The sequence below is a fragment of the Excalfactoria chinensis genome, chromosome 5 (assembly GCF_039878825.1).
Source record: "Excalfactoria chinensis isolate bCotChi1 chromosome 5, bCotChi1.hap2, whole genome shotgun sequence".
NCBI lineage: Eukaryota > Metazoa > Chordata > Aves > Galliformes > Phasianidae > Excalfactoria > Excalfactoria chinensis.
This window is the reverse complement of record NC_092829.1, coordinates 11,445,346-11,471,838: the sequence shown is the minus strand read 5'-3', so window position 1 is coordinate 11,471,838 and position 26,493 is coordinate 11,445,346. Positions and strand designations below refer to the sequence as shown.

The 26,493-nt window shown below is 43.5% G+C and overlaps 1 protein-coding gene across 7 annotated transcripts in view; it reads right to left on the bottom strand.

The window, feature by feature from the left end:
- The window catches only part of BCL11B (BCL11 transcription factor B), a 95,508-nt gene that overhangs the window by 43,709 nt on the left and 25,306 nt on the right, over positions 1-26,493 (bottom strand). For 5 of the 7 annotated variants that reach the window (XM_072337332.1, XM_072337333.1, XM_072337334.1 and 2 more), the window contains exon 3: positions 10,275-10,490. The exons of the other annotated variants lie outside the window; for them this stretch is intronic. In XM_072337332.1, the coding sequence (XP_072193433.1) occupies positions 10,275-10,490 (216 nt within the window). The remainder of the gene's footprint in view (positions 1-10,274; positions 10,491-26,493) is intronic. 7 annotated transcript variants of the gene reach the window in all.

Below are 26,493 nucleotides of genomic sequence, written 5' to 3'. Positions count from 1 at the left end.
CCACCATTCATCCAAATTTGTCACTAGCATCCCATTAAAGCTGTAATTATTTTTTAATTAAAACTAAGGAAGCTGGCATGCGTGTGCCTACTTTATACATCTGTTATGGGTTAAAATAGCTTTTAAAAAATGTTTTTTTAGACCGCAGTCTTTTGTGGCCGTGGCCTATGCCAAAGAAAACGCAAACTTGCTTATTTTCTCCATGGGGCGCAACACTGCCTATGTGTGCCTGAACAGATTCGACTGGCCGTGAAAAGAATTCTAAATAAAACACAAACATGGAATTTGGCAACGCCACAGAAGCGAGCTTAAGACTAATTCCAGCATGCGGACGGCTCTCACACAGCAAGTCTGGCTCCACTATAAATGAAACCAGGCTCTGTAAAATCGCCAGTAAAGTTTGAGTTAGGATTTAAAGCGACAGCACGCTTATTGCACGGTTTAAGGGGGGGAAAACACACGCACGCGCGCACACACATCCCCCAGCTTATTAAGGAAATTCATGCTGGCCCAATAAGTCTGCATGTTGCAAGCTGTGTTTACTTTCAGCAGTCATTTCCATTAAAAAAAAAAAAAAAAAAAGTGAAAAAAAAAAAGAAAAACCAAGAAAAAGTAAATTCACTTTGGACTTGATTTTAAAAAGGAACAGTTTTTAAAATGCTGTAATTATTACTGTAGGAAACAGGGGCAGAGACAGCAAGGGATTAAGGACCTACTTGGTGGCACAGCTGAAATGCTGTGTTAAGAGAGGCAAAAACATAAGGTCTGGGGAAGTGCAGGGGACAGGAAAGGTGTGGCAATGCAACAGCCCGGCAAGCAGGGCGGCTGCGGGCAGAGCAGCCCTTTACCATCAGCTCTCCACTCCCATCGGATAGCCCAGCAGCGGGACAGTGACTCACTGGGGCTTGCTGGAAGGAAACTGTACCCAAGGCACTGCCAGGAGAGGAGCAGAGATAACCAGGACCCTGCATGCCCCTGACACCCTCTCTGGCAGTCCCTGCTGCCCCAGGGGTCAAAGGCATCTGCAAAGGAAGAGTGAGAGTGAGGAGGCAGCACAAGCATTTGCTCATCTTTACCTTTAAAGGATTGAACAAATTTAAGAAATCCCAGCTTACAATCAAGCAGCATAGCCTGGCAGACTTAAGAGAAAAGGGCAGGGAGCAAGTTATATAAGGCAGGGATGGCAATGTCTCCCACATACCTACTGTCCCTTACTGAGCTGATGTTATCAGGACACAAAAATTAACTAAATTAAACCTCATGTGCCCAACTCAAATCCCAACCTTTCCCTCACAATAGGGAGAGCAGGATGGAAGGCTAGCTGGCTGGAGGCCGCAAAACACTGCAAGAGCTCAGACATTTATGAGTGCACCCAACTGCACTAATGAACTTTGACAGTGGTGGTGGAGGCAGGGGCGAACGCTGCCGTAGCTTTCACACTGCTCCTTCTGGAAAATGCACAGAGAAAGTAAGAAGGCAACTGGGGGCTTCACAGCCATTTCACAGGATTATTTCACAGCTATTCTACGTATCTATTGATTACGGTAGGAAAGGTTTTATCTTCAGTGGGCTGCAGAGTTCTGAAGACTCTGCATCGACTCCTGCAATGGAGGCACTGGTTCACTTTCAAGAGAAACCAGAAAAAGTAGAGAAAGAACTTCACTTTTTTTATTACATTTTATGCAGCTCTGCAGAAAGTTACTTACTAATCTTGTCCTGACCACAGGCAAAACCACAATGATCCTATTCCCAGTTTAATCAACGGTTCACACATTTTTATAAAGGATTTAGATTAATCAATCCGTAAACACTCAGACCTAATTTTAGGACAGAATTTGCATTTTAAACCTGCCTCTGCCATAAGAAATGAAATTCTTTGCTCAACCAGAGGAGAGAATACCCCAAATCTCTTTTAGAAGAAGCAAATACCCAAAATCTCTTTCAGAAGAAGTAAATGGAAAAAATAGTTCCCCTGCAAGCAAAGGGCTCTATTGCCATGCTGAGGTCTTTCCACATTCCATTAATTTTTATTTTATTTTCATCTTGATCCTGTGACCGCTTTTAAAGAGTACATCTTTCCCAAAAATGCTCTGATTCTCACTCAGTTCTTCCCAGAATTCCACAGTCCAGATTCACTTCTGGTGTAACAGTACAACAAAGATTGAAGTCAGAAGATGTATACTGGAAAGACGCTTGGCTAAGCACTCGTGTGTCACAGCAGTCCCTAGCTCATCCCTTAGACTGTTCCATGCAGAGTGCCCTGGGAGTACCGCACAGCTGAGAAGGAGATGTAAGGATCAGTTTTAGATCAGGGCATCGTGTGAAACAATCTAGGTCAATACAGGAGATGTAAGGAGACAGTCTGACACACAGAGAGGATGGGATGCTCTCCTCACGTTTCCAGGGAATGAGCTGAACACAATGCATCGACAGTTGGCTCCAAATGGACATTTAAATAGGCATAAAAGCTGCAGATACGTTGTGTAAACTGACCTCTCTCTAACCTGTGGTTCCTTATGTTATTTGCACAGATAATAATTTAAAAAGCGCTGTTTCATGGTGTGGTTCCAGCACCTTTGCCTCCCCACCGCTTCGCTTAGTGTCTGCATTAACCTCATTCCTTAAGTCCCAGGACCTCTGACTCTTACAGCTGAATTCATAAAAAATGTAAGTCCTTGCTATATGGGATTTTTGCCCGCTTTCTTCCAAGTGCATGTGTTACTGACTCACTGAGCCTGGTTTCCCCAATTTGTGCTACAGCAGGTTGCATTAGCTACAATAGACACCCATGGAAATGAATTGAATAAGATAAGAAAATAAAAAAAAAAAATAAATAGTAGAGGCACATGACATGATCTAGCCTACCAGATTCCTGTATGTACTGCAAAAATGCTTGGAAAAAGCTTGTCCAAAAGAAAGCAAACAGTATAAAAACGTATGTTGCTAACAGTTGCTCAGCTGTTAGCTGTTCAGCAGAAAGAAGGACCAACACGCAGCACAGAGAAGCCCAGTCAGGCACACACGAGGTGCACCGGTATGGCTTCTTTTACTCAGATCCTTTTCTGAACATAAAACATCCCATCTGAGCACAGATCTCTTTCTTTCATCTATTTTTACGAAGCATTCTGAAAAGAAAAAAAGAATGCAGGTCCTCTGAAAGAGGCAGCTCTGGAGGGATGGAGGGTAATTTTTTTTTTTGCAGAACCATTTTCTGCCCTAAACCTGAACCATGCCAGGAATACGTGATCCAATTCCTCTGTAAGTACATAAATAAATAAATGAAATAAACAGTAAAATGTAGCCATTTCACATACACTGCCTCATTCTTGCCTCCATCTTTCCTGCTGGCTCACGAATCGAAGAGCAGACCTCATCACAGCTACCTACACCGTACACCATGGCTTGCCCTACTTCCTCTGATGCTGAGCATTATATTTGTGCTGAAGAGATCTATCTCTGTTCACACAGACTGAACAGCCCAGTTCACTTCCTGGCACAGGCAAGTACGCAAACACTTCCGCACATATCTGACAGCAAGTGATAAGAGAGATGATGACAAAAATCTACTGCTGAAGGGACAGAAGAAGACTCCATCCTGAATATGCCAGGTGAGGCTGTACAAGTGAACTGTTTAGCATATGTTATATGCAAGTGAATGGCAATTTACTGAGGGAAAAAGAAAAGAATAATTGCAAACATTTACACCTCGTACACTTGTATAAAAAGACCCAGCTCCCAGAAAGAACTGTGTTTCCCAATCAAAAGGCAAGGCACCTGATGAACACTACCTCTAATTTTGTCACTTTGTAGGCAATTGCTTCCTCCCTTCTCTTCCTGCATTTGATTTCTTATCTTCTTAGGAAGTGATCACCAAGAGGCATGCAGAAAACTGCTTGAAAAGGGTGGAACAGAGGCTGGTCCTATCCTGCAAACACAAAAGTGATACCCTGCCCTTTGCTGAGTTATGAAGACACAGTGCACTGTACCACAACCTCAAAGCCTGGTCTGCTCTTCCCTTAGACAACTGAGACGTTTCTCAATGCACTAATAGCCACGGCGGTGCCCAAGCCTTGCCTACCATGCTCGATTAAAGAAGTCTTTATTTATGCTGGTGTTTTCTGGAAAGTACTGCATAAGTGCCAAGAAAAGAGAAGGCTGTGATTTGTTTGGGTCTTCTGTCAGAGCAGCAGGCAACTTGCCATCAGTGGTGCCTCTTTGTAACCAAAGCTACTCTCTCCCTTCCAAAGTACCAATATAGCCAAATAGTTCATGAATCCTGAGAAAAGAAGGAAAAAAACAAAACAAAACAGGGAGTTTTTACTAATGTGAACAACAAAGCACAAGAAAGGAGCACTGTAAAAATAACTGCTCTTGTGAGAGCAAACAGGAATGCCTTTCTTTTGCTTTCTCCTAGCCTCACCTTTCGCCTCACCTCCCACCTGATGGCAGCGAAGCGTTTGAGCTTTAACGAAGATGGATCAGTTGCTGTGCAGTCCCCTGGTGCTTACCCAACCTCTGAAGTCACCAAGCCCTAAGCCGGCCATCCCTCAGCAAACTACAAGGAAATAAATTCATCCATAGCAATAAGTAAATTATAAGAGCGCTTTCATCCATCTTGTTCCTATATTTTTTAAATTTGATTGTGACCAGAGAACCGCTGGCTGGGAATTACCCTTCCCCCAGCTCGCACATACACCTTTTAAAAATGCAAAATCTAGCCCTCTATTTCAATATTTCTGATGTCAGTGACCGGTGTCGGCTCTCCCCATACAGTAACTGCTTTAAAGCGCTGCATACAGCACTGCATTAAAAATTAATTACACATGCTATTTTATTGATAGTGCATAATGTAATGAGCACCAGCTGTGCTAAACATCCAAACTCCTTTTTAAGACAGCTATAAAAAAAGAAAGAAACTGCACTTCCAAATGCTTCTCCTGTCAGAGGAGAAAAACAGCAACATCTTGGATGGATTTGAAACAGGATTCTTTGATTTAGCTCTCCATTTGGAGCGTTTGAAGAGTTCAGACTCTCAGGCTCAGCATAGTGGTATGCGATCGAGTTAACTCTCTGTTGGAGCCATTGTCTTTACTGCAGGCAATGTTTTCTTGCACCCTTTTGTCTTGAGACTACCAGATTCAGCTCCCCCCATTAATATTGCAATTAAAAGCTTTTCATTTTCCGTGCATGTCTGGAAATTGCAGGCATCCACTTTAAAGCACCTTTAAATATCACTATTGCCCCTGCTGGTTCTTAACTTTGCATAATTAGGACTTACAAAGTTAGAGTGATAGGGAGCCTGTCTGGAACAAAGCCTCAGCCACGCTTAAATTGCCAGCACTGCTGCCCCATGCAGCACCCTAATTTTATCTGCCTCTTTGCTCTTTAAGGTCCCTTAGTTGCCCCTTGACAAACACACCATTGAGTCAAAAAAGAAGTTTGAGATTACATCCATCTATTTTGAGTTTAGATCTGAGTTTAATATCTGGTGAGACAGAGAGCTGCACAGACAGACAGGTCACATATGATTTTAATACTCAGATAGATGGATGAACACAGAGATTGATAGATAGATGAAAAGATAGATGCATACTCACAGACCGATGCACAACCGTTCTTAGCATATACATTTCTCACACAGCCCTGCACCCTGTAAGTACTGCGCAGAAAGTCAATTCTACCACAGCACGCACTAAATATTTCACTAAAATAAATAAATAGACATAACCATGACTAACAGGGACATCTCTCCTGAATGTTAGCCAGTACTTTAAGCAAGCCTTTTTTTATACAGCCCTCAGTCTTTGTCTGACCTCAGACACATTCACCTAAAATTCCTCTTTCTCTTCTTGAAAAAGCACCCACAGTCAATCAGAAATTAAGTTTTACTTGAGGTTTTTTTTTTTTAAGATTCCACTCAGCAAAAAATGAAGAGTAATGGATCAGCCATTGCCCTGGGACTAGATGAGTTAGAGGTTGCTGTCGGATGAGTTTGCGTTCTCTGCTGTGATTACTGTTATATTTTCCACTGGCCCTCCTGTGTTAATAAAGCTCAGTCTGGAGTGAACAAAAGCTTGCTTCTTGTCCTAGTAAGAGATGTGTCAAGCACATACCTTATCATTAACATAAAAGTTTTTGAAATAGTACTGCTTTCTAGACAGCCTGTATTAACTGCAGCAAGCTTTATACAGCAAGGTGGTCTAATCTAGCTTTTCTCATTGGCTGATTCCAGTTATAAAATGAGCACAGAATGAATTCTGTAATATACTTGAAGGAGGAAAAAGTATTCTTTTTAAACGTATTATTTACTGACAGATCTTTATTTTACCTTTACTGTTGCCTTGACCTTTGCTAAGAAAACAGAAATGTAGCAGTCAGTAGAATTTCAGTAGCCGAATAAATTGATATTAACTTTACAACATGATCGTGTGATTTTCAGAATGTCCTAATGACTAACACAGCTGACTCCTTTAATTAAAAGGAGCTTGTTTCACTTTCCTGAGCTTCGGCCCCATGCCTCCCCCTGTTTTAGATCTTCAGATTCACAGCCCCGTCCATTAATCACTGCTGCCCATGCCCACTTGCTGTTTTTATATTTGCAACTGAGTATCGTAATTGCTTTCCATCTCCTTCCATCAGCCTACATGTGGGAAGGAAGCAGTTTCACTGGTTGGCTGAATGTTTGTGTACTGGGCAGATTTAATTATCTTTACAGAGGTGTATAAAACCCTTGCATATGTGCCCAGATCCAAAGATTCTGGATCAGGTACGTATCTGAGTGCAGGCAGAAGGGATAAAGTATCTGTATCACGAGATTCACTTCATCTAATGCTGATCCGAATTCCTCTCATGGGGCTTTTGCACTGTAGGCTCTTCAGGGCAGAGGCTTTTTTTCTTCAGAGAGTACAATGTAAAGTGCCATGCACTTCTGTGCTGAGATTTGCAAAGCTCGTTTCTCGTTAACTTTAATGGGAAACGGGCATCCAAATCTCTTAGGCAGCTTTGACAATTTAAGACTTAATGTACAATATTAATAAATCAGCATCATAGAAGGAGCCTTATGAAGATGTATTGTGAAAAAATAGCCCCACAAAAACCACTGCAGTGTATGGGTGCACACATACAGGCATATACTTTCCTTTACATAATTACGTCTCTCAACAATCATTTGCATGTCTCTGCTGTGCAAAAAAAAAAAACCTGTGTGCATTTTACAGTTACTCTAAGCAGTTTCAATTCATTGAAATGAAATAAAAAGCAGACACAGAAAAGCATCCTAATCTGGCAAGGGGTAAAGTAAAATGAATGCTTTGCCCATTTATATTTTAGACCAAGCTACACAACCCCGTGAATTTCATGACTCTATTCCAACTTCTAATTAAATAGGCACTAAAATCATTTAAACAGGAGAACCCGGCTCGACAGACAGAAGTCTCTTATGCAAATAAATAAATAAATAAGGAGACTGTGAGAGAAACTGTCCCAGTGGCAGGTATTTTAAGAATCACAGAAAACACAGACCTTTACCTGCAAATTCCTTTCCCTGTGGTGCCTTGAACACAAAGTGAGGTACAAAGACAGAAGGGACTACAACCAACACCCTCATGAGAAATACTGGACATCCACGCAGACTTCCCAGCATCATCTGCTGTGACTGAAGTTGCTACGAGCAGCCCCTTTCCCTACAAATCACAGACTGCTCTGAGGCAGAGCACTTTCCTCCCATCTGCACAGCTAAATGCTACTCAGCTCACTGAGCAATTCTGTGTCCTGATCAAGATTGCAAAACGCAGCTTTCACACTTGTAGACCCCAAACCCCACTGGCAGCCTTTGTCTTGGTTTCCCCAGCACAAAACCACTGGGACACGAGGACCTGATTTGGGGATACCTGCAACTTCCAGCTTTCAGGTTCACAGCCTGCTTGAGGGCAGCACTGAAAAACTCCAGGTCCTGAATTAAATGAATGCTGAAAAACAGGAAAGGTAAGAAATGATGAAGGAGGAGGAGAGGCGGGAACTGTTGATGGCTTTTGTTAAAAGGAGGAAACGATTCCTCAGAAGCAAGAACGGGGCTGACAGAATAAAAGGCTAATCAAGTCAGAGAGACAGGCAGATCTCTAATGCTGCAGCAAGTGACTATTGTAAATGGCTATATTAAAAAAGAGGGCACAATGCAGGGATCATCCCTAGATTACTAGTCAACACAAAGAACTCACTTTTTTTTCATTTCCACAAAACATTTCAAGTGCTAGAAAGGTCTTGCAACTCCTACTGCAGAGTTTAAAACATGCCTGGGCTCATTTACTGAAGGAGCTAAGAAAGAGTTAAATAGATATAATCTCTTTTTCAAGGGAAACAAATGTTTCTTTCAAGCAGAGATTGACCAACTACTGTCATAAACATGTAGCATGCACTTTGATAAAACCTATTCTCTAAGTGCCACAGACTGCAGCAGTAATTACAGGAAGCCATGATAACAGGTCTCTCTCTCCGCAGAGCTGGCATCCTTTTCCTAGCAAACACACTACTGAAAAGTAGCTCCAAAGCGAGAACTGAAAGTATGTAACACACCAAAGCCTTGCCTTCCCACCTCCTTTAATCAGTTATTCCTTCCTTCCTTTTTAATTTTGCTTCTTTCCTTCCCCACTGGCTATTGGCAGAAGGAGCAATGGGAAGCCAGCTCACTCTTACAGCTACCTGGCTGCATGCAGTTTGCTCCTGTGAAGGCAGAGCAGGAAAGCAGATGGTTCCCGGTTTGTTTTACCAGCTGGGGAGAGCAGAGCACCTATCTCACTCTGTAATCATCACCCAGAAGAGCCCGTCTCCACACTCATCCCAGGTCAGTTGGTCAGTCTGCTGAGGTCGATAAAGTGAAGCCCGATGAGCACACACATACTGACACACTGTGTACAGAAGCATGGGTAAATCAGATCAGGTCCTTGGGACATGATGATTATGTCACACTATGCCACACATCGCTGCCAGGCCAGCACAAATGGCTGGGCCTCAGTCAGGAGGCATAGGAACCTGCCTCATGCACCACAAGCTTTACCAGGGTCTACACAGGACCCCTACAGAGTGCTCTCAGTCTCCCCCTGCATAAATTTTGTTGCTCAAGACAGAGGGCTACCAAGATGAAAAACTTTTTCTCTTGGTTTATTGCAGCAAATTCAGTTGTGCAGAGTCCTTCTTGCGAGATACAGCACATTGCAGCAGCACAACTGCTTTTGGAAGGAATATATTGAGCATAGTTAACTTAGGCCATCTTAGGGGGAACAGGAAGAGCCATTTGCCGAAGGTTTTGTATGTGACCTGCCATCTCTCTAAATCGTCTGGTCCTCAGACACGATTTTTCCATTATTTTTTGAGCTCTCTATTAAAACTCCATGCATATCAGCGTGAATCAGGGCCGCAAGGGCTGGCCCACCACAGTTAGTCTCACTCATAAACGCTTGTAGATTTTGCCACAGCTGTATTTTCATTTAAGCCTTCCTCATTTTCACCTCTCCAGCCTGCAGTTCACCACAGACCCAATCCTACAACTGAGCCATGCTCAGAAACACCCACTGATTTCAAAGAGATCACTGGGTCTGGAATAAGGGGGTCTGGCAACAATATGTCCCCATCCTCTCCGGCGAGCTACGCGTGCCCTCATTTCCACATCACTTTCCCCTCCTCACGGTGACAAAAGTCAGGCATCCAAAAGGAATAAAGGAAAGAAAAAGCTGATGGGGGAAAGGGGAGGGATGTGTGGCAAGTTACCAAGGAGCATTTTCTCAAAGCAAAGGAGAAAACTGCATGGAGCACATACATCCTGTGTGCACATGGACGTGGTGGAAAGCCTTTAATACAAATGATTAGGGGGAGAAAAGAAGAGGGGGTAGGGGAAAGATGTCAGATGTTAAATGTTATCCAATTAAGCTTAAAATAAACAGCCCAGAGAGATGAAATCTTGATACCAGGCTATCACATTCTGCGAAGAGTTTCAGACATTTGTTCACAATGTGGCACAAACGGCCCAGCAGCCGCTGGTGACATCTGATAGTGGGAGGCAGGAGGGGAAGGACGATGGAAAGGAGGGAGAGCACACCTCTTCCAGGTCCCATCCTCTGCCAGGGTGCAGGGGCAAGAGGGAGGACAGGAGGGTGTTTGGGACACTTCCAGTGCCTTCCCCATACAACCCAGAGAAGGCAGTTCTCCCATAGCAAAGACGACATCACTTGGCAGCACTACTGACCTTCAGATAGCAACAACAAAAGAAATGTTTCTATTACCTGACAACTGACAATGACATCCAAATGTACCTGACGTCTCAGTCTGAATCTCAGTCTGAGTCCCGCCAACTGAGACTGCACGTGCACCACAGCAGGGCAGGCTAAGGCAGGGCGGGAGAGAGGCCAGTGCGCGGAGAGGTGACGTGATGACGGATGTGTGAGGGTGGGAGGAGGCAGCTATGGGAGCCCCCGGCAGGTTTGCAGGCCTGGACGGCCCTGGAGAAAAAACAATAGAAAAAACTGTCAGTCGGACCTAAGTTTGAAGGGACAGAGGAGGCATCATCAGGGGAAGCAGGCGAGGCGGGGGCTGGCTGCCTAACATGCTATACTCTCGCTCTGACCTCTGCCTGTGCCCGGCTGAGGTATGCAGGCCTGCAGCACACTGGGAGGGTGCAAGAAGAGGACCCGTGAGCTCAGACTGGGCCTGCCTGGGCATGGAGAGGGGCGAAGCAAGGGCACAGCCAGTCCCAGTGCAGGGAGAGCCAGAGGCGGCAAGCGTCATCACCAGCACTACTCAGGGACCAAATCAAAAGGGGGATTATTGTTTTACGGCTGTGTTAATGCATTTAGCTGACACAAAACCGGGCAGGCTCGCTGCCGAGCTGCTGCTAAAGCGGTCTCAACACGGCAGCGCAGACAAAGTGCGGTGACTCCGAGCTCAAATGGCTTCGGAGGGACGCCAGGAGCAGAGCTCCTGGAATGAAGCATTCATGGGCCGCTGTGCTGCCTGCCCGCCTGACCCGCAGCCAGTTGTGCATTCTGCACGCTCCCATTATGCACACTGCTTCCCTGTTGAGCCTGCAAAGAATGGAGCAACCTTTTTTTCCGATAGCTAAAAAACAATATTGTAACTTCCAGCTGTATTATTTATTTTTAACCCCTCTAGGAATCACCTGCCATTTCAAAGCTGCCTTTAGACCTCTCTCCTGCTCCGCTGGAAATGCTCGCTGCTCCTGGCACTAGTCCAGATGGAGCTCCACAGCTTAGAAAACTCAGACACAAGCCTTAAATATCAGTGTACACCTGCACAAATACAGACAGGCACAAACAGACATGCACACATAGAATCAGGGAAGACCCACGTCTTTGGCCAGTGCAGAAGCAGTAGAGCTTAGAGGGAAGCTGCGAGTAGTACAGCAGCACTCTGTATGCTACCCCATTTATTTAAAACTGCCTTCCGCTAAATTATTGTATAAAGAGAGGCTACTAATTAAGGGCAGTTTCTAAATGAATATATGTAGTGAAGCGGTCACCATTAAAAAGCTGGCATTTGCCAACATTTACCGCACAGTGGTAGATCATAAACAACTGTTTCCCCCACATTTACTTTGAGAAATACATGTGTTAATTGTGGGGTATCTTTTAGCAAATATTCTCCTTTTTTGGGGGGTGGCAATTCTGTCATGCACACATGTGCACCTTGCATACACATGCAATGCCATGGCTGCAAGAAGAAATGCTTTTACCCATGCTTCCTCCAGCCCTAGAAAAGCAACACTTGGAAGGGAAGCTGTCCACCTCAAGAATCCTGGTTCAGATACCAAGCGTACGTGTTGATCTGACAGCTACACATGTGAGGCAAACAGGAATAGTTCATCCTTGGCACAGCATCCAGCGCTTTAGTCTGCAAGGACTGCATTTGATTTTGCCATTTATCTTAAATGGCTAAGAGACCACCAGTGCAAAACATTTGTGTGAAGCTTTTGCCAAAACCACAAGTGAAGAGTCTAAATTCCCTGTGTAAATACTTGAGCTTCAAGCATCAAGGATAAAATTTGTGCTCTTTTGTGAGCACTGGCTTTAAATAGAAGCCATCTCTGTGGCGCATGGGGCAAGGGAGGATTTTTTATTTCAAGGCTCGGTTGCCTGGCTTTTGCAACTGTTTTGATCTCAGTGCAAATATTATCCAGGCAGGTAATGATAACTACTATCAAACCTGTAAATTTTGGGCAGAACTGCATGCTAGGTACATGCAAATTGATATCAGACATGGATTTCTGTGTGTACAGAAGCCACTTTGACACATACAAATAACATTCCTTTCCATGGAACAAAGAAAACAAAACAAAAATTCCCTTCAATTACCTAACAATTGCATCTTATATTCCTAACATTACAAAAATTACTAGGCTAGCACTGGCTGAGTTGAACTTTGTAGGTACTCATCCTTGCCAAGAAAGCTGTAAGCTTGAAATCTGGACTAGTGTAGGAGCACGGAGCATCTGCATCTCCAGGAGCACCTAGGCATGTCTGTGACTAAGGGGACAGATCCCGCAGTCACTCAGCCCTTCATACACTGAGGTGCCATACAACAGCTTTCACTGGAGTTTGGAAGCAGCCCATCATAGAAAGGAATCTTATGAAGCCCACCAAGCACACCATCAACCAAAACTACATGTGGTTTTAATGTGGAGGTGCACAGGTCCTAGCATACAACACTACCCTGAACGTGACTGCATATCCTCTAGTCCTGGTGAGTCGCACCTTTCAGTTAGCAATGAATTTTATACAATCTACTCAGCCTGGCAGTGTCTAAAATACCTATACTTCCATGACTCTATGCTAACAGATCACCAAGAGAGTATGGAGAGGCCCTCCCTGCTCTTAACCAATACATTTCCTCTAGAATGGAGAAGAAATTAAGGTTTCAGACAGGTTTTTAACCTCCTGGGGAAAGGAATCATAGAATCATTTCGCTTGGAAGGGACCTTCTAAGGTCATCTAGAGGAACTCCCTTTCAATGTAAGATCCTTCCAACAGAGATACTGGGTGCAAGCCAGCCAGCCATTAACAAAGTGCCTAACAAATTTGAGAAGAACCTACATAATCTGGTTGCCAGTGAAGGGATGGAACTGAAGATGTCACTCAGAAGGCCTTTTTCTGTCCTCAGAATTATATATCAGGAAATTTAAAATGTGCTAATCTAGTGTGAGAAAGGAAATGAGAAGAAAGGGAAAAGAATAGACAAAGACTCTGGCAGACCTTCAGGGAGTTCCACCACCAATCAAAGACAATGATCCTGGGACTGCCAGACCAGAGGGATAAGTCTGCCCCCAGAAGTAAACCAGACAATTCCTTTTTTCCTTTGCTAACACTTTAGGGTTAGTTTCTTTGTCACATAGAACAGAATAGTCTTCTAGAGTGGCAAACCATGAAGAGGGAGATTTTATTCACTACCAGCAAGGAAAGGAACAGAGAAAAGGAGCACTCCCCCATTAGGTGTGTAACACGTCTTTATAGCTATCATAAGAATAACAGCGGTACTCAGCTTGTGTTCGCTAAGAACATGCCCATGTTTTATCTCACCAGCTCCTCTTCTGTGGTATTTTTCCCCATAGATGCTCTATTTAAAGCCAAAAATGAACAAACTGTTCTCTGTGCTTCCTCAATTTAACTGCTGTAGGTAATGGGCATACACAAAATAGGCAAACAGATAACATACACAGATATAGGTAGACAGACAGATGCTATCCTAAGGTGATGCTAAGAGTTTTCTTCTCAACCCACACAGCATTAAGGGAGGGACTGCAAAGAATCTCTGAAACCCTACAGCCAATTGACCACATCGTGTTGCACGCTGATTTCAAAAAGCAAACACTCCCGCGAGCCCTTGGCAGTCAGAAAGGGAAGAACCACAATCTGCAAGACGAGAGAGCACACCGCAAGGACAGTGGTGCAATCTTAGGGGCTGATTTGGAAAATCTGATCCAGCTAGGGTAAGTGTGCACACAGGTGCAGCCCTGCATCTCTCCATACACACTGACATGGTGGGTGAGATTTGAGTCTCCTCCTGGGTCATCACTGGGAAATTGTTCACCTGCACTGCAGATCTCAATTACATATTCTGCAATCATTCTGCATGGATGAGAGGGGAATTTTGCACGTACCATGAGTGTGGAACATGCACAGAGGCTGTCACAGCACAAATAAAAGATCTGCATTGCTGATAGAAAAGGAGGATTTTGTCCTTATGCTTTAAACAGGCTCGGCACATACTGCCTGCACATGACACCAGCTCCCAGGTTGTGTTGCCTCCCCAACACTGCCAAGAGAAATCCTTCATTCCCTGCTATTTCTAAACTTGCAAAGAAGAAAATAAGGTAAATTGGACATGACCCCAGAAGATGGAAATGAGCATAAGAGCCTAGCTGAACACGACAAAAGGCACAATCAAGGCACAAATTGCATCCTTTTGTTGTCCCTCTCCCTGAGCCTAGGCACGACTGGCCATATGACATAGTATACGTAAAACACCACGCTCCTCTAGCACATCTGCAGAAAAGTCCACAGGCAAAGCACAAAGATGGAGCTGCAAACAACATTCACAGTGTCCCATCTCAGAGTGGGGACCTGATCTTAATTTTAAGGATGCTGCTTTGCATCTCCTGTTGTTTGTAAATGCAGCCACAGGTAGCTGGGGTGCTGCTGCATCCCCTCAGGGTGCTGCATGCCTGCTGGGAGGGTGGCTGTATATGTGCACATTCAGACGTGTAAGCCTTTTAACAGCACACGCACCAAGTTTTTGTGTGTCTCTGCGTGCCTGTCTGGCAATGGAAAATCAATCAATAGCTGGTTAGAGACTAAAGCTCAGTTCCATTATTAAAAAACTCTCTTTTAATAAAAAGAAAAACATCTGTTCAGACAGCGAACAGCTACAGATTCAGATTGCAGGCTGAAGCCTCATCTCTGCCCTGTGCCCATCATGTTGAGGGAGAGTACTGCAGATGCTCTGAGATGGGTTTTACATGTACCATTGCAGCAGCTTTGAACCAACACATCCAGAAGTGTGAGATCTATTCACCAATCTTTCCAACAGATTTTTTCCAAGCTTTTTCTAAAACAAGTTGTCTCATCTGTATGACACCACCTCATACAGACCATTCCCACACGATATCATTATCTCTTTACTATGCATGTCCATACAAACACCAACAGGACTGACAGAACTAAACGTGCACACACATACACGTGCACACACATCATTGAGACACAAAGGCACAAACATTTCCAGCAGGAACTAAGAAAGAAATGCATGCACACCCCACAAGTCCAAACACATACAATATCCCCAGAGAGGGCAGAAAGACTGCAGTATATGCAGGCACACTGTTGTACACACTCACACACAAAACGTGACTCCCAGATGCACATGCCTGCACACCAGCCCCTACCAAAGGTGCTGGAGCAGTTCCCCTGCACCAGCTCCTGATGCTCTGAAAACTTTACACAAGCTGGAAAGGGTAAGGCTCACAGGGGAGAGAAGAAGCAGGGCAGTGAAGGGATTTGGGGGTCCATTTTTCTCAGGGAGGTTTTTTTGTGTCGGTTTTGGGGTTTTTTTTGGCAGACAAGGATTCCCTTTGAATTGATACATTTCTTTCTCCCAAGAATTTCCAATGATAATGCGTAAATGAGTCGTAGAACAAGAACAGTGACGTGGTGAACAAGAAGGAGAAAGAGTGTGTGTGAGGGGCACTGGCACAGAAATTTGACAGTACCCCAACTCCCCCCCTTTTCCTCCCCCCATGCCAAGACATTAATTCTCACAAGTCGGAGAAAATTACTATGCATGAATGCAAAAAGCATGATCAGGAGTAATTAACATGGCTTCATATGCAAATTTTATTAATGCAGAAGTACAAAGTCATTATGCAAATGAAACTTACGTCAACTCTCTTGACAAATATTCATCTCTAAAGCTCAAGTTTCTCCTTCCTAATTTTTTTTTTTTTTAATTTTTGGTGTAAAACAAAAACAAAAAAAAAAAAAAAAAGTGACAAGGACTGTTTGACAAGTTTGCAAAGTTGTTTTTCAACCGGAGAAATTTATTCTTGCATTGTTGATATTTTTTTGTTGTTGTTGGCAGGTACACGACAAGCTCATGGAGGAAAGCGGGAGGATGGGGGACGCGGGCTACCAGCAGCAGGCAGCCAATCAAAACGCCAGCGGCTGTAATGAGCGCGATTGATGACTGTTTGGCTTTACTGCAGGGTAATGAACTAGAATCCAGTCTGAGGAGGAAAAAAATATGAATATTCATGAAGCTGTGCTCCTGCCTTTGATGATTAAAGAAATTTTTAATATTCAAATAAGCGCTTGCCAAGTGATTAACAAAGAACAAGCACGCAGGAATATGGAAATGGAGCTGTGGAAGATTTGGGAGTCACAGTCTGTGCAGAAAAGACAGCACAAAAATTCATAAACAAGATAGGCAGATAACCCAATTCAAATCTGAGCAAATAAAGGGGAAAAAAAATCCCGTTCTTTTTCATCAGTTTGGATATTGTATCAGTCACTTTGTTTTAAAGCGCAAAGGAGAATAATAGCAACTGATGCAATAAGACTGGGGAAGAATATCCAAACCCTGAGAAACCCAACCCAGCAATTACAAAGTAAGAAACCTGGGTGAGAAACTGATAGGAAAATGATGGCTAAGTCCACCGTCTGCTGTGGGCTATTGCTTTTCAAAAGCAGGAGCCTGCCTGATGCTGAGAGCCTAGCAGCTACCTCAAACCACCAACTTGTTGTATGTGAGCGGCAGGAGCCAGCGGTATTCTGAATAACCCAGCCGGTCCCTGCCGATAAATCCCTGCCCTCGGCTACGGGGTGCATGGCAGGGCTTGGCCGCTGCTTGCGAGGAGAGGGAGGGAGAGCAGCATAAAGCAGAAATGGTATTGCCAGGAAACGCAAGGGGGGGGGGGGGGGGGGGAGAAGTACAAAAAGAAGGTGCAGGAAGGTCTCTGCTGCCCACCCCGGTAATCAGCCGGCAAGAAATGTGCTCTGTGCCGGAGCGAGAAAGGTCCTCCCCTCCCCGCAGGTTTCTGAACAAGGATACAAAAATCCAGCCACGTTACAAAATGTCTGATAAGTTCAGGCTCTCACAGTTTAATAGCTTCACTAAGGATTCACACTGAAGCACATAATAACAATATTAGCTGCTAAAATGACTTTGCAGTTAAAATACATCTAATTAGCAGCCAGCTACATCCTTTTTTTTTTCCCCCTCTCTTTAGGAAAAAAAACCAAAAAAAAAAAAAAAACAAAACAAAAACCCACCAGTTAACTTCAGGGCTACCTTCAGCTACAAGGCTGAAATGTGGCTGAGCTCTTCCTATTACTCAGGAAACAGTGAGGATAAGGATGTCTTCTAACTCTTAGGGTGTTGGAAAACCGACTCACCTGCTTTGTTATTAGATCCTGAGGTTTCACAGGCCTGTTGGCTTTTCTGCAGAGCTTTAAAACCTCTGGTTAATTACTTCCTATTTAAAAACCTAAAGAAAGCACAGTCTAGGTACCATTTAATAATTAGCTGGTGTCTTCAGAATGTAACACTTCCACTCTGCTAAAAAAAAATAAAAATACTAACAATACAACAGCATGAGGACAATGATACAAAATGCACAAAACGGCCATGACCGGAACATTCAGAGTCGCCGTGAAAACACATCATGGAGCTAATGGGATTTCTTCCCCCCCTATCTGCTCCATTTTTAGAGATACAAAAATATCCACTATTGCTGCACTACATGAAAGATGGGGGGGGGGGAGGGAAGGGGGAGGAAATAAGAAAGAAATAGTGAAATGTAAGTAAAGATAAGGTTAAACGCCACACAGAGGTATTGCTTGGAGTCTTTCCTCTGCATATGCCAAGACCTTTAGAAGATGCCTGTTGTCTCTAGGTGCGTGTGGGAGGGAGAAGTGTGATATTACATAACGCACATGCTGCAGTGGCTATGCACAACCATGGTGATTAAAAAACTTGACTGTGAAGCTCAGCTTTCCTTTTCTTGGGCTTTCTGAAGCTTTGTGCCAGACCCTTGAACACCGTAACTGTTATCCTTTGTCTCTGAGGTTCCTTGTCTTTATTTTAATCAATGCATTTTCTTTCTTAATGATACAGAAGCAGCTAACAGCTCATGCAGTCAGTTGCTTTGAAGCCCTTCTTAAATGGCAGTTGAGTTCTACCACATAAATGCGAATGCTTAATATTTATGCCACATTTTCTTTCTTTCACTAAAAGCCCCCCATTTACATATTTCTGGAGAATAATGATACTTCAGCAGGGCAGGTGAACATACATTTCAGCATACAGAGTCAATGGGAAAAAGTATTTAGAGTCAATATTGTAAAAAATCAGCCCTAAATTTAAGTGGCTTGAATTGAGCATGCAGCTGCAGTTGCCTGTCAGTAGTTAGATGCTGTAATAATAATAATAATAACAACAACAATAATAACAATAATAATAATAATACGCCTTTCATTTCTCTAGTGCCTTCCACGCAAAGATCTGGAAGCACTTTACAAAGATAAATAAATGGAGCTTGGAACACCCCGTGTGGTTAATACATATCCTAATATATCTAAATATCCTGTTCCGAGCGTGCAACTCTTCTCACTGCATAAAATTCCACATCTTAGATTGTCCACACATTTGCACATAGTGTTTTACAGGCTCAGCCACTGTGGGCAGGCCGTGGGGATTTGCACTTACCTAAGAGACCGGGTGTTTTTCCAGGAGCAGCCTGCCAGCACAGTACCAAAACCTGTCCTTTAGGCAACAGGGGTGTCGGTTGTGGCTGGACGAGCTCTGAGGTTTGGATGCTGCAGTATCCCTATAAGAGCTGGGTCCCCAAGGAGCTCCTGTGGGGCTACTTGTCCCCACCATGCTGGACACCATACAAGGCTTTGCCCAGGGATGATGGTAATCCCTCATTATGGAGAGCAACCATGAGAGTGAGGAGGGAAAACGAGGGTAGAATTGGGCCTAAAATATCCTAAAGGAGATCAACAGATGCAATATGAATATAAAACAGGAAAATTGAGTTTTTTTTCTCAGCTCAGAGGGTAGTCTCAAAAACAGGCTCTGGGTGGGTGCACACCCCAGGGCAGGAGCCACATTCTCTCCTGAAGCTCTGCTTTCCCTTTCCCACCCTCTCATGCCTGCCCTCCTCAGCCCCACAATGCCTCCGAGCAGAGCCCAGCTCTCGCTGTGGGGCCTCCGAGTGCCTCACACAATGGTGCCCCAATCTGAGCTGCAATGTCCAGAAGCTACCACAATAAACTAACAAATAACAATAATCACCCTGATCTGGGGAGTTTGTTTTCCAAAAGGCATAAAGGGTTGACAATAAACAGTTCATCAATTTTCCCAACTTTTTTCCCCAACTCATAATTAAGTCCCAGGGAGTTTCAATGGTCATAAAAATCTTTGTGGGGATTAAAGTTCTTAGTTCCGATTACAACGTGAGTATTTCTGTATGCCAGCAAATATTCCTGATGTAATTAAAACATACAACCACACCAACAGATGATCACAGCAATGGAACAGGCCCTGGAATTAATAAAGAAACTCGGTGAATAGAAAGAGCCGTTTCACACAACAGTTATAAAGGCAAAATAAAATACATTCAACCAGAAAAATATCACTATGCATAAACTGTTCACTTGACCTTGGGAGCATGTACACAAGAGGCTAAAGCCCTCCAGGAGCCATGAACACTGGCAGACATCACCCCTGTCTTGGCTGTCTGGGTGCAAGCCCTGGTCACAACTGCAAACTCTGCACCGTGCATGAGTGTCCCTAGGCAGAGTATCAACGATAGAGTCAGGCAGGAGTGAGACCCTGGCAGGTCTTCAGTTGTTTGGTCACAGAAATGTTTCCTGGAATGGGAGGGAATCTGGGGAAAGCAATGCAGGTAAAGTCACTTTTCTACTCTATGCCTCAGTTTCCCCATCTGTGAAAATCACCTACTGACATCTACCTGATTTTGTTCAGTGTTCTGGAAACCAAAAGCACACTGTAACAGCAATATTTTAAACAGCAGCGCCATTAACTGTTTCGCTGCTGGATCATCAGGTGATGCCAATGTCCCTACAAAGCACAGATGGACAAACTTCATACACAGACACAGTTTTGGGAAAGAATCGCAGATCTTGTTTTTATGGCTCAGTCCTTGCCAAAAGCAATGTAAGCGCAGGCACCTTATATGTGCCGAATTTCAATGTGAAGGACAGCCTACCTATCCAGTGTGAATGAATATATGACACTTTAAGTGATTTCACAGTGCCAGGGAAGGGAGGGGGGGGGGGAGGGGGGGAGGATCACATTAATGTGCATATACATAATTTGCAGTTTTGCTCTTGTGCACTGAGCACAACCACAGTCTGCAGAACATTTCACTAACACCAAACATAAAAAGACAGATCAGAATGAGCGATCATAAGGGGAAAAACAAGCAATAGAAATGTTTAAAATGAAGAGTTCCTTTGAGTTTTGTATCTCTCTGGGGAAAAGCATTTCTGCTGCATGTGTACAAGTGAGCCCAAATTTCATAACTGAAACGGTCAAACTAAACGAGTAGAGCAATCAACTGGAGATGGCAAAACAACCCACCAAACTAGAGGAACCCTCAGGATGTAAATCTACAGTCTGGACAATAGAATAACTGAGTAAAGAAAGAACACTCTTTGAATGGAAAAGATGCTAGAAAAAAAAAAAATAAAATCAAACAACATGGTCGTGATTGATAAAAGAAAGCAGACAAATAAACCAGAAATCAGAGAGTCTAGTTCACACTATTGTGTTAGTTAAAAAGGGGGAATCATCTAGAAAAAGCCATGTTTCATTTGCACAAGGAAGGATGCTGCAAACCCACCCCTGCTGCTGAATAGCACAATGAAAAGTTTCACCCAAAGACTGAAACCCAACCAGAATTCAGTAAGTGCTATTCAGATACGATTACCAAACCCTACCTGGAGAAGTCAAACACATGTACAGTAAAACAAACTCTGACTCCTTTCTATGTGACACAAAACTGCCAAGAGCAAAGTCAGTTTCAGGAAAGCATGAACCATCCTCAGCACAGGACTTTTTTTCATGGGTATACTTTTTCCAGGCTAGATTCCCCCATAACTCCCAATTCACCAATTTATTTGTGCAGAATAGTATATTTCTCCAGAATATAGAAGTGTAAGACACAAAAAAAGCTCTTTATCATCAGAAACAGAAGCTGAAATTGTTTACCTAGGAAGTGTATTCAAAAAATAAATGAGAGCATAACAGAGATGGCACAGCGTGCAAAACAAGGTGAAGCAAAATAGTTCCTTAAAATATCCACATTCAGAATAAGGAAGTTATATTAAATTAATGTCTATCACCCTGGTAAAATAAAGGCTGGTAGGTTTTTGTTTTGCTTTTGATGAAAAAGTCAATACACTCAGACATCACGGCAGCTCATTGCTGTACATCACGGTCTAACCAAATCTTTCTGTAACCTCTTGCTTTACAAGCAAAAGCTCTAAAATGTCACCAACTAAAAAAAAATTGAACTAGCCTGTAATTAGTTTCAACAAAGTAGTCCTTTTAACCCTAATTTTCTAGATGTAGATGGCATTTCCGAAGTAAGTGTTACGAACCTTCCTTGAGGACAAGCACAATCAAATTGTAAAATCACGGGCAGTGATCTAATAGTTCTTCCTCTAAGCAACTCTTTTATTTCCCTGTAATAAATTCAAATCCAGTCTTCAATCTCTTAATAGGTGATCAGAGAAAATATGCATGCACACCTAAACCACCACAACAAACTATGTTTTAAATAACACTCCAATTGCTAATATAATAAAGGCTGTTGTTACATGTTAGCACTGGTATCATTATTCGTTATGATTCAATATTGTAATGACTGGCTGTAACAGAGGTTTATGTTCTACCGAGGTTTATACCACTATTTAATGTAATTAAGCAAACCGGCAGCCAAAGCCTCTATGGAAATATCATTTCTATCGCAGAGAATTCCCACCAGAAATTCACAGGAATCATAACATGCAAACTTTGATTCTGTTTATTTTTTCTCCTGTTCTGAAAGTGATCTGGCATTTCTTGGACTTAGCAGAGAGGAAGAAGGAATTAATTTGTCTTCTAAAGATGTGTTATTATTGACAGCACTAATAATCTACAGCCATTGGGCCATCCCCATCCCTCTTGCTGGGCATCACCGCCTGCAACAGCTTTGCAAAGCCCCAGAGCCGGACTTCCCTGTGCCGGAGCCTGGAGAGCAGAGCAGCAATGGTTTTAAGCAAGCCATTAAAATGCTAATATTCAGCACGGACCACATCTCTGCTGCTACTGAAAGCTGAACTAAAGCTCCTCTGGAGACAGGATAAGGCCCTTCCAGTGTGATCAAAGGGTAAATACATGCAAATCTCTGATGGGAAAAACAATTTTTTCTTTTCTTTTCTAATTTTAAAACCAAACAGAAAGAGTCCACCAGGTTCACCATACACACTGGTCATATCTAGCAGCACCGACACCAGGGATCGCAACAGCAAGGAGGACAAGAGCAGGCTAAAAAGATGCTACCGGATATCAGAGAGGAGCCCTTAGAGTCAAGGACTGGTCCCATACCTTGGCATAAAGTTACCTTTGGGCTGTACTCTCTGCCACGCAGAATTCTACAGTTGCAGATGTCTCACAAAACATCTGTATGGACAGACTTCCCTACATCTCCCTGTAGCTTCCCCACTACTAAGGAAACTCAAGCAATAATCCTACACAGGCCTCACTAACGAGCAGCACTCAGGAAATAGGAGTTGGCCAGCTCACCTAAAATAAGGCTTGGTTACCTCTCACTCTCAGGTGCAGGAAACAAAAAAATCACTGAAACAAAATCCAAACCATTTGTGGAGGGACACAGAAAGGTAACAAGAAAGGGAAAATGTCTGTTTCTGATTAGTGCTATCTCTAGTGTTTTTACCTCCACAACAGGTTTAAGAGGGCTTCTGTAGTAAAAGTTCAGCTTTCCCTAATCTGGGCTGTTAAACTGCTGGGATTTAGTTACGTTTTCTTCTTCTCCAGATTTTAATACTTTTATTTTGTATCCTAATGTTGGGGGGGGGAAGGATCTCAGTGTCACCGTAAGAAAGAAGTCACCAGGTTTTGCAATCCAGCAGCTTCCTTGGCACAGGGAACTGCTGCTTGGCATCATCCGCTCATTTGACAAAACTACTATTTCTGGGCACGCGCTCAAAAACAGGTAGGAAGCAAATGCTGAGAAATAAGGAAGTAAAAACAGCCAACAGATTTTTCACTACCAAGAACGCCAAGAGTAAACATGATTTATTTAGCTGTGTTTAACATGTCTCTTCTGCACTAGACTGCAGAAATCTGCTTGCATTTAGAGCAGGAGGAGGCGGGGGGAGGGGATGAAAAGGGAATCCATTACGGCGCTCGGCTGGTACTTTCTGAATTGTTCAGTCACACAGTTTTATTGAGTACAAGTATTTTCTAGCCCAAAATACATTCATGTGTCAGAAGAAAGCAGCACTAATCTGCTGTTAATTAACAAGCTGCTGCTAACAAAAGATGAAGGACCCAATTCATACAAGCAATATTTACGTGGGTGTCGCATGATTTTGTCACAGATTTTTTCTTTTCTTCCTCCCCCCTTTGCCTCCTCCTCTTCCTCAGTGGCGAGTGGTGGGGATGCAATGCCAGAAGACACAGTTCCTCTTAGGGGCATCCAGGGCACAGGGTCCTGGCCAATCTACCCGTACCTCAGGCAGACTCTCACCCAGGGCACTGGCTCCAGGGGTTCCTTTCTCCCCTATCGCACACACGCAAGTGAAATTTCCTTAAGATCCTTATTCAATTAGGAGGCAGAAGCCATCTTCTGGCACTGTGCCCATGGCAGCAATACTGCTGAGGCTTAGGGAAGTGGCACAAAGCCTCCCATCCTCCACCCTTCCACATGAGCAGAGTGCGGGCCGGGACAGGAACAGCAGCATCTTGGCCCACACTGGTGCCTTCCCTGTAATTTCACTTCATTTAATCCAACCATAATTCTGCGGCATTTGAGTAGGGGGGATGACCTGCCAATGGCACCGAGACCTGGAGAGATCTGGGCTTCTTCATGGTCCTCTGGACACAGCCAGGCACTTTGGAAAATGAAAGCCATCCACATCTTTCTGCCTCATCTGAGAAATGAGAGCACCTACCTGCATGTCTCCTGTGGGCAGTTTAAAGCTGGCACTGGCAAAGAGATGGGAGGGTTAAAACTGACATCAGTGAGCCAGATGAGTACTACAAATTCTTGGGCTTGCTTTACTCTCAGGAACAAAGGTTGGACTGTAGGTTTAGGGAAAGAGCTGATGGTCTCTGTGCTCCACCTGTCAGCTGCAAAGAGCTGTCTCAAGAAGGGTTAAGACAGAGGAAAGCTCTACTCAGCACTGCCATCACCAAGCCAGGGCTGGAAGAAGTGCAGGGACTGAACAGGGCCGGAGTGGAAAACAAAAGTACTGGAGCACAGTTTTAGAAATGCCGAGTTTCTTCCATAATGGCACACCAGGGTGGTATTTCTGCTAGCACAGCGCTCTGCACACCTAGATTACTGTTTCACCCCACCAACCAGGCTGTTTCCTGCAGTAAAAAACAAGCCTTGCTGGAGCAAATGCACATCTAGCCCTCCAAGTTTTCTGTCTGTTCCCCAAAGTATGGAACATTCATTCCCAGTCACACCTCACCCCAGCCAGCCCCATGCTGCCTGCTCCAGGCAGAACCTGGTCTAGGCTCTGTGCTGCAGAGGGATCAACCCTAAGTGTGAACCAGCACCAATCACCCTGCTGCATTCATCCAGAGTCACCTCTGGTCCACTTCAGAACCAGAATTTTAACAAAGACCTGGCCTGGGCTTTTACAAAGTCCAACCATTTTTTTCTTTTTAACAGTGATATTTCAAGCACTGTCATTTACCTTTTGAAAAGCAAACTGATCACATTTAAACAAGCATTTTAAAAGACCTAATGAAAGAGAGATACATATCCGTCTGTATTGCATTCTCCATCCACTATCACTCAAAAACTAAACCTTTCCAGACAGCAGAGAAGCCTCCCAACAGTGAGGACAATAGGAGTTCCCAAGCTTCCCGCAGAGGCACAGCCTGCATGCTGATGTAACACCCCACCTGCGTAAGGGTCAGGCTTGCTGCTGTCTGCCCCTCGCTCTGAACAAATCCCAGCCGCAGCAAAGCTGCAGTGCTAATGGAGACTTCATCCAACCCACCACTTGTTCCAACATAAGCAGGTGCCCCTGCCAGAGATCTCTTACAGACTGTGCTGCATCCATATCCTGCCCCCACTTAAATATTTCTCCTTGAATGATGGACTTTGCAGAAAAACAAAAACAAAAAGCATTCTGCAATGGAGTCCAATGGGGCTGCAGTGGGGGCTTGGGGTTTTTTAGAGGGTTTTGGGGTTTATTGCTTTATCTTCTTTTCACAAAGAGGCCCTGTACCATAAACATTAATCACACGCTATATTCTGCCTTTTAGTCTTGAACAATTATGAGTACAGTTTTGTGATCTTTAGCCATATTTACTGATACTCAAAGGCAGATTCTATCTTGTTAGATTGTTATAAATGGGACCCCAGGGAATCGGCGCACAGGCTGAGGCAGATGTGAGAGCCTTCTCAGAGCTTGCCTGCCTTTCAGCTTTCCACAGCCAAAATTATGAATGTTTTGGGGGGAAAAAACAAAACAAAACAAAAGAAAAAAACAACCTTTAGATTCCTCTGCCAGATCTTAACAAAGAGTTGTCCATAGACTTAAAAAGTTACATTCTGCTGAACTTAAGACTTTCCAACGTTAGCTGTTCAGTTTCAAAATGTGGCTTACATGTGCTAGCCATTTGTATCACAAACGTTTCAGACAGACATAGCAGAGGTCTCTTGTTATAAACCATTAAAGAGTAAAAAAGAAACCCACAAATTCTATCTCATTCTCTCTTAGTTAAATATATTGTTTCTGGTCCAGACCTGTTTCACAATACCATAAAATAGAGGCATGTTTCCGACACTGGATTTGCGAAGCTGTCACATTAAAGGTAAACTTTTAATCTGCTGTAGACAAACAGCACACATTTTTATTTCCTGAGTAACAGCTTTGGAGAAATGTTTAAACAAGAATTTAAGAGCTTTGTGGTAAAGCCACATATAGAGGTCTCAGACAGCTACTAGGTTTGAGCTTCTTTTCTTTGTTGTTGCTCATTTTTAATTCTCTAAATAACCTACTTAAAAGTAGCCTTCCAGGAGCAGAATAACCAAGACTCACAGTAAGGTGAACTTCTTGGCTTGCATTAATTTCTACTTCATAAAAAAGAAATGTTTGAACTGAAACACAGGCCTGAATTTCTAGCCATTCATCCTCATCTTTTTATTTTCTCGGGACTTGC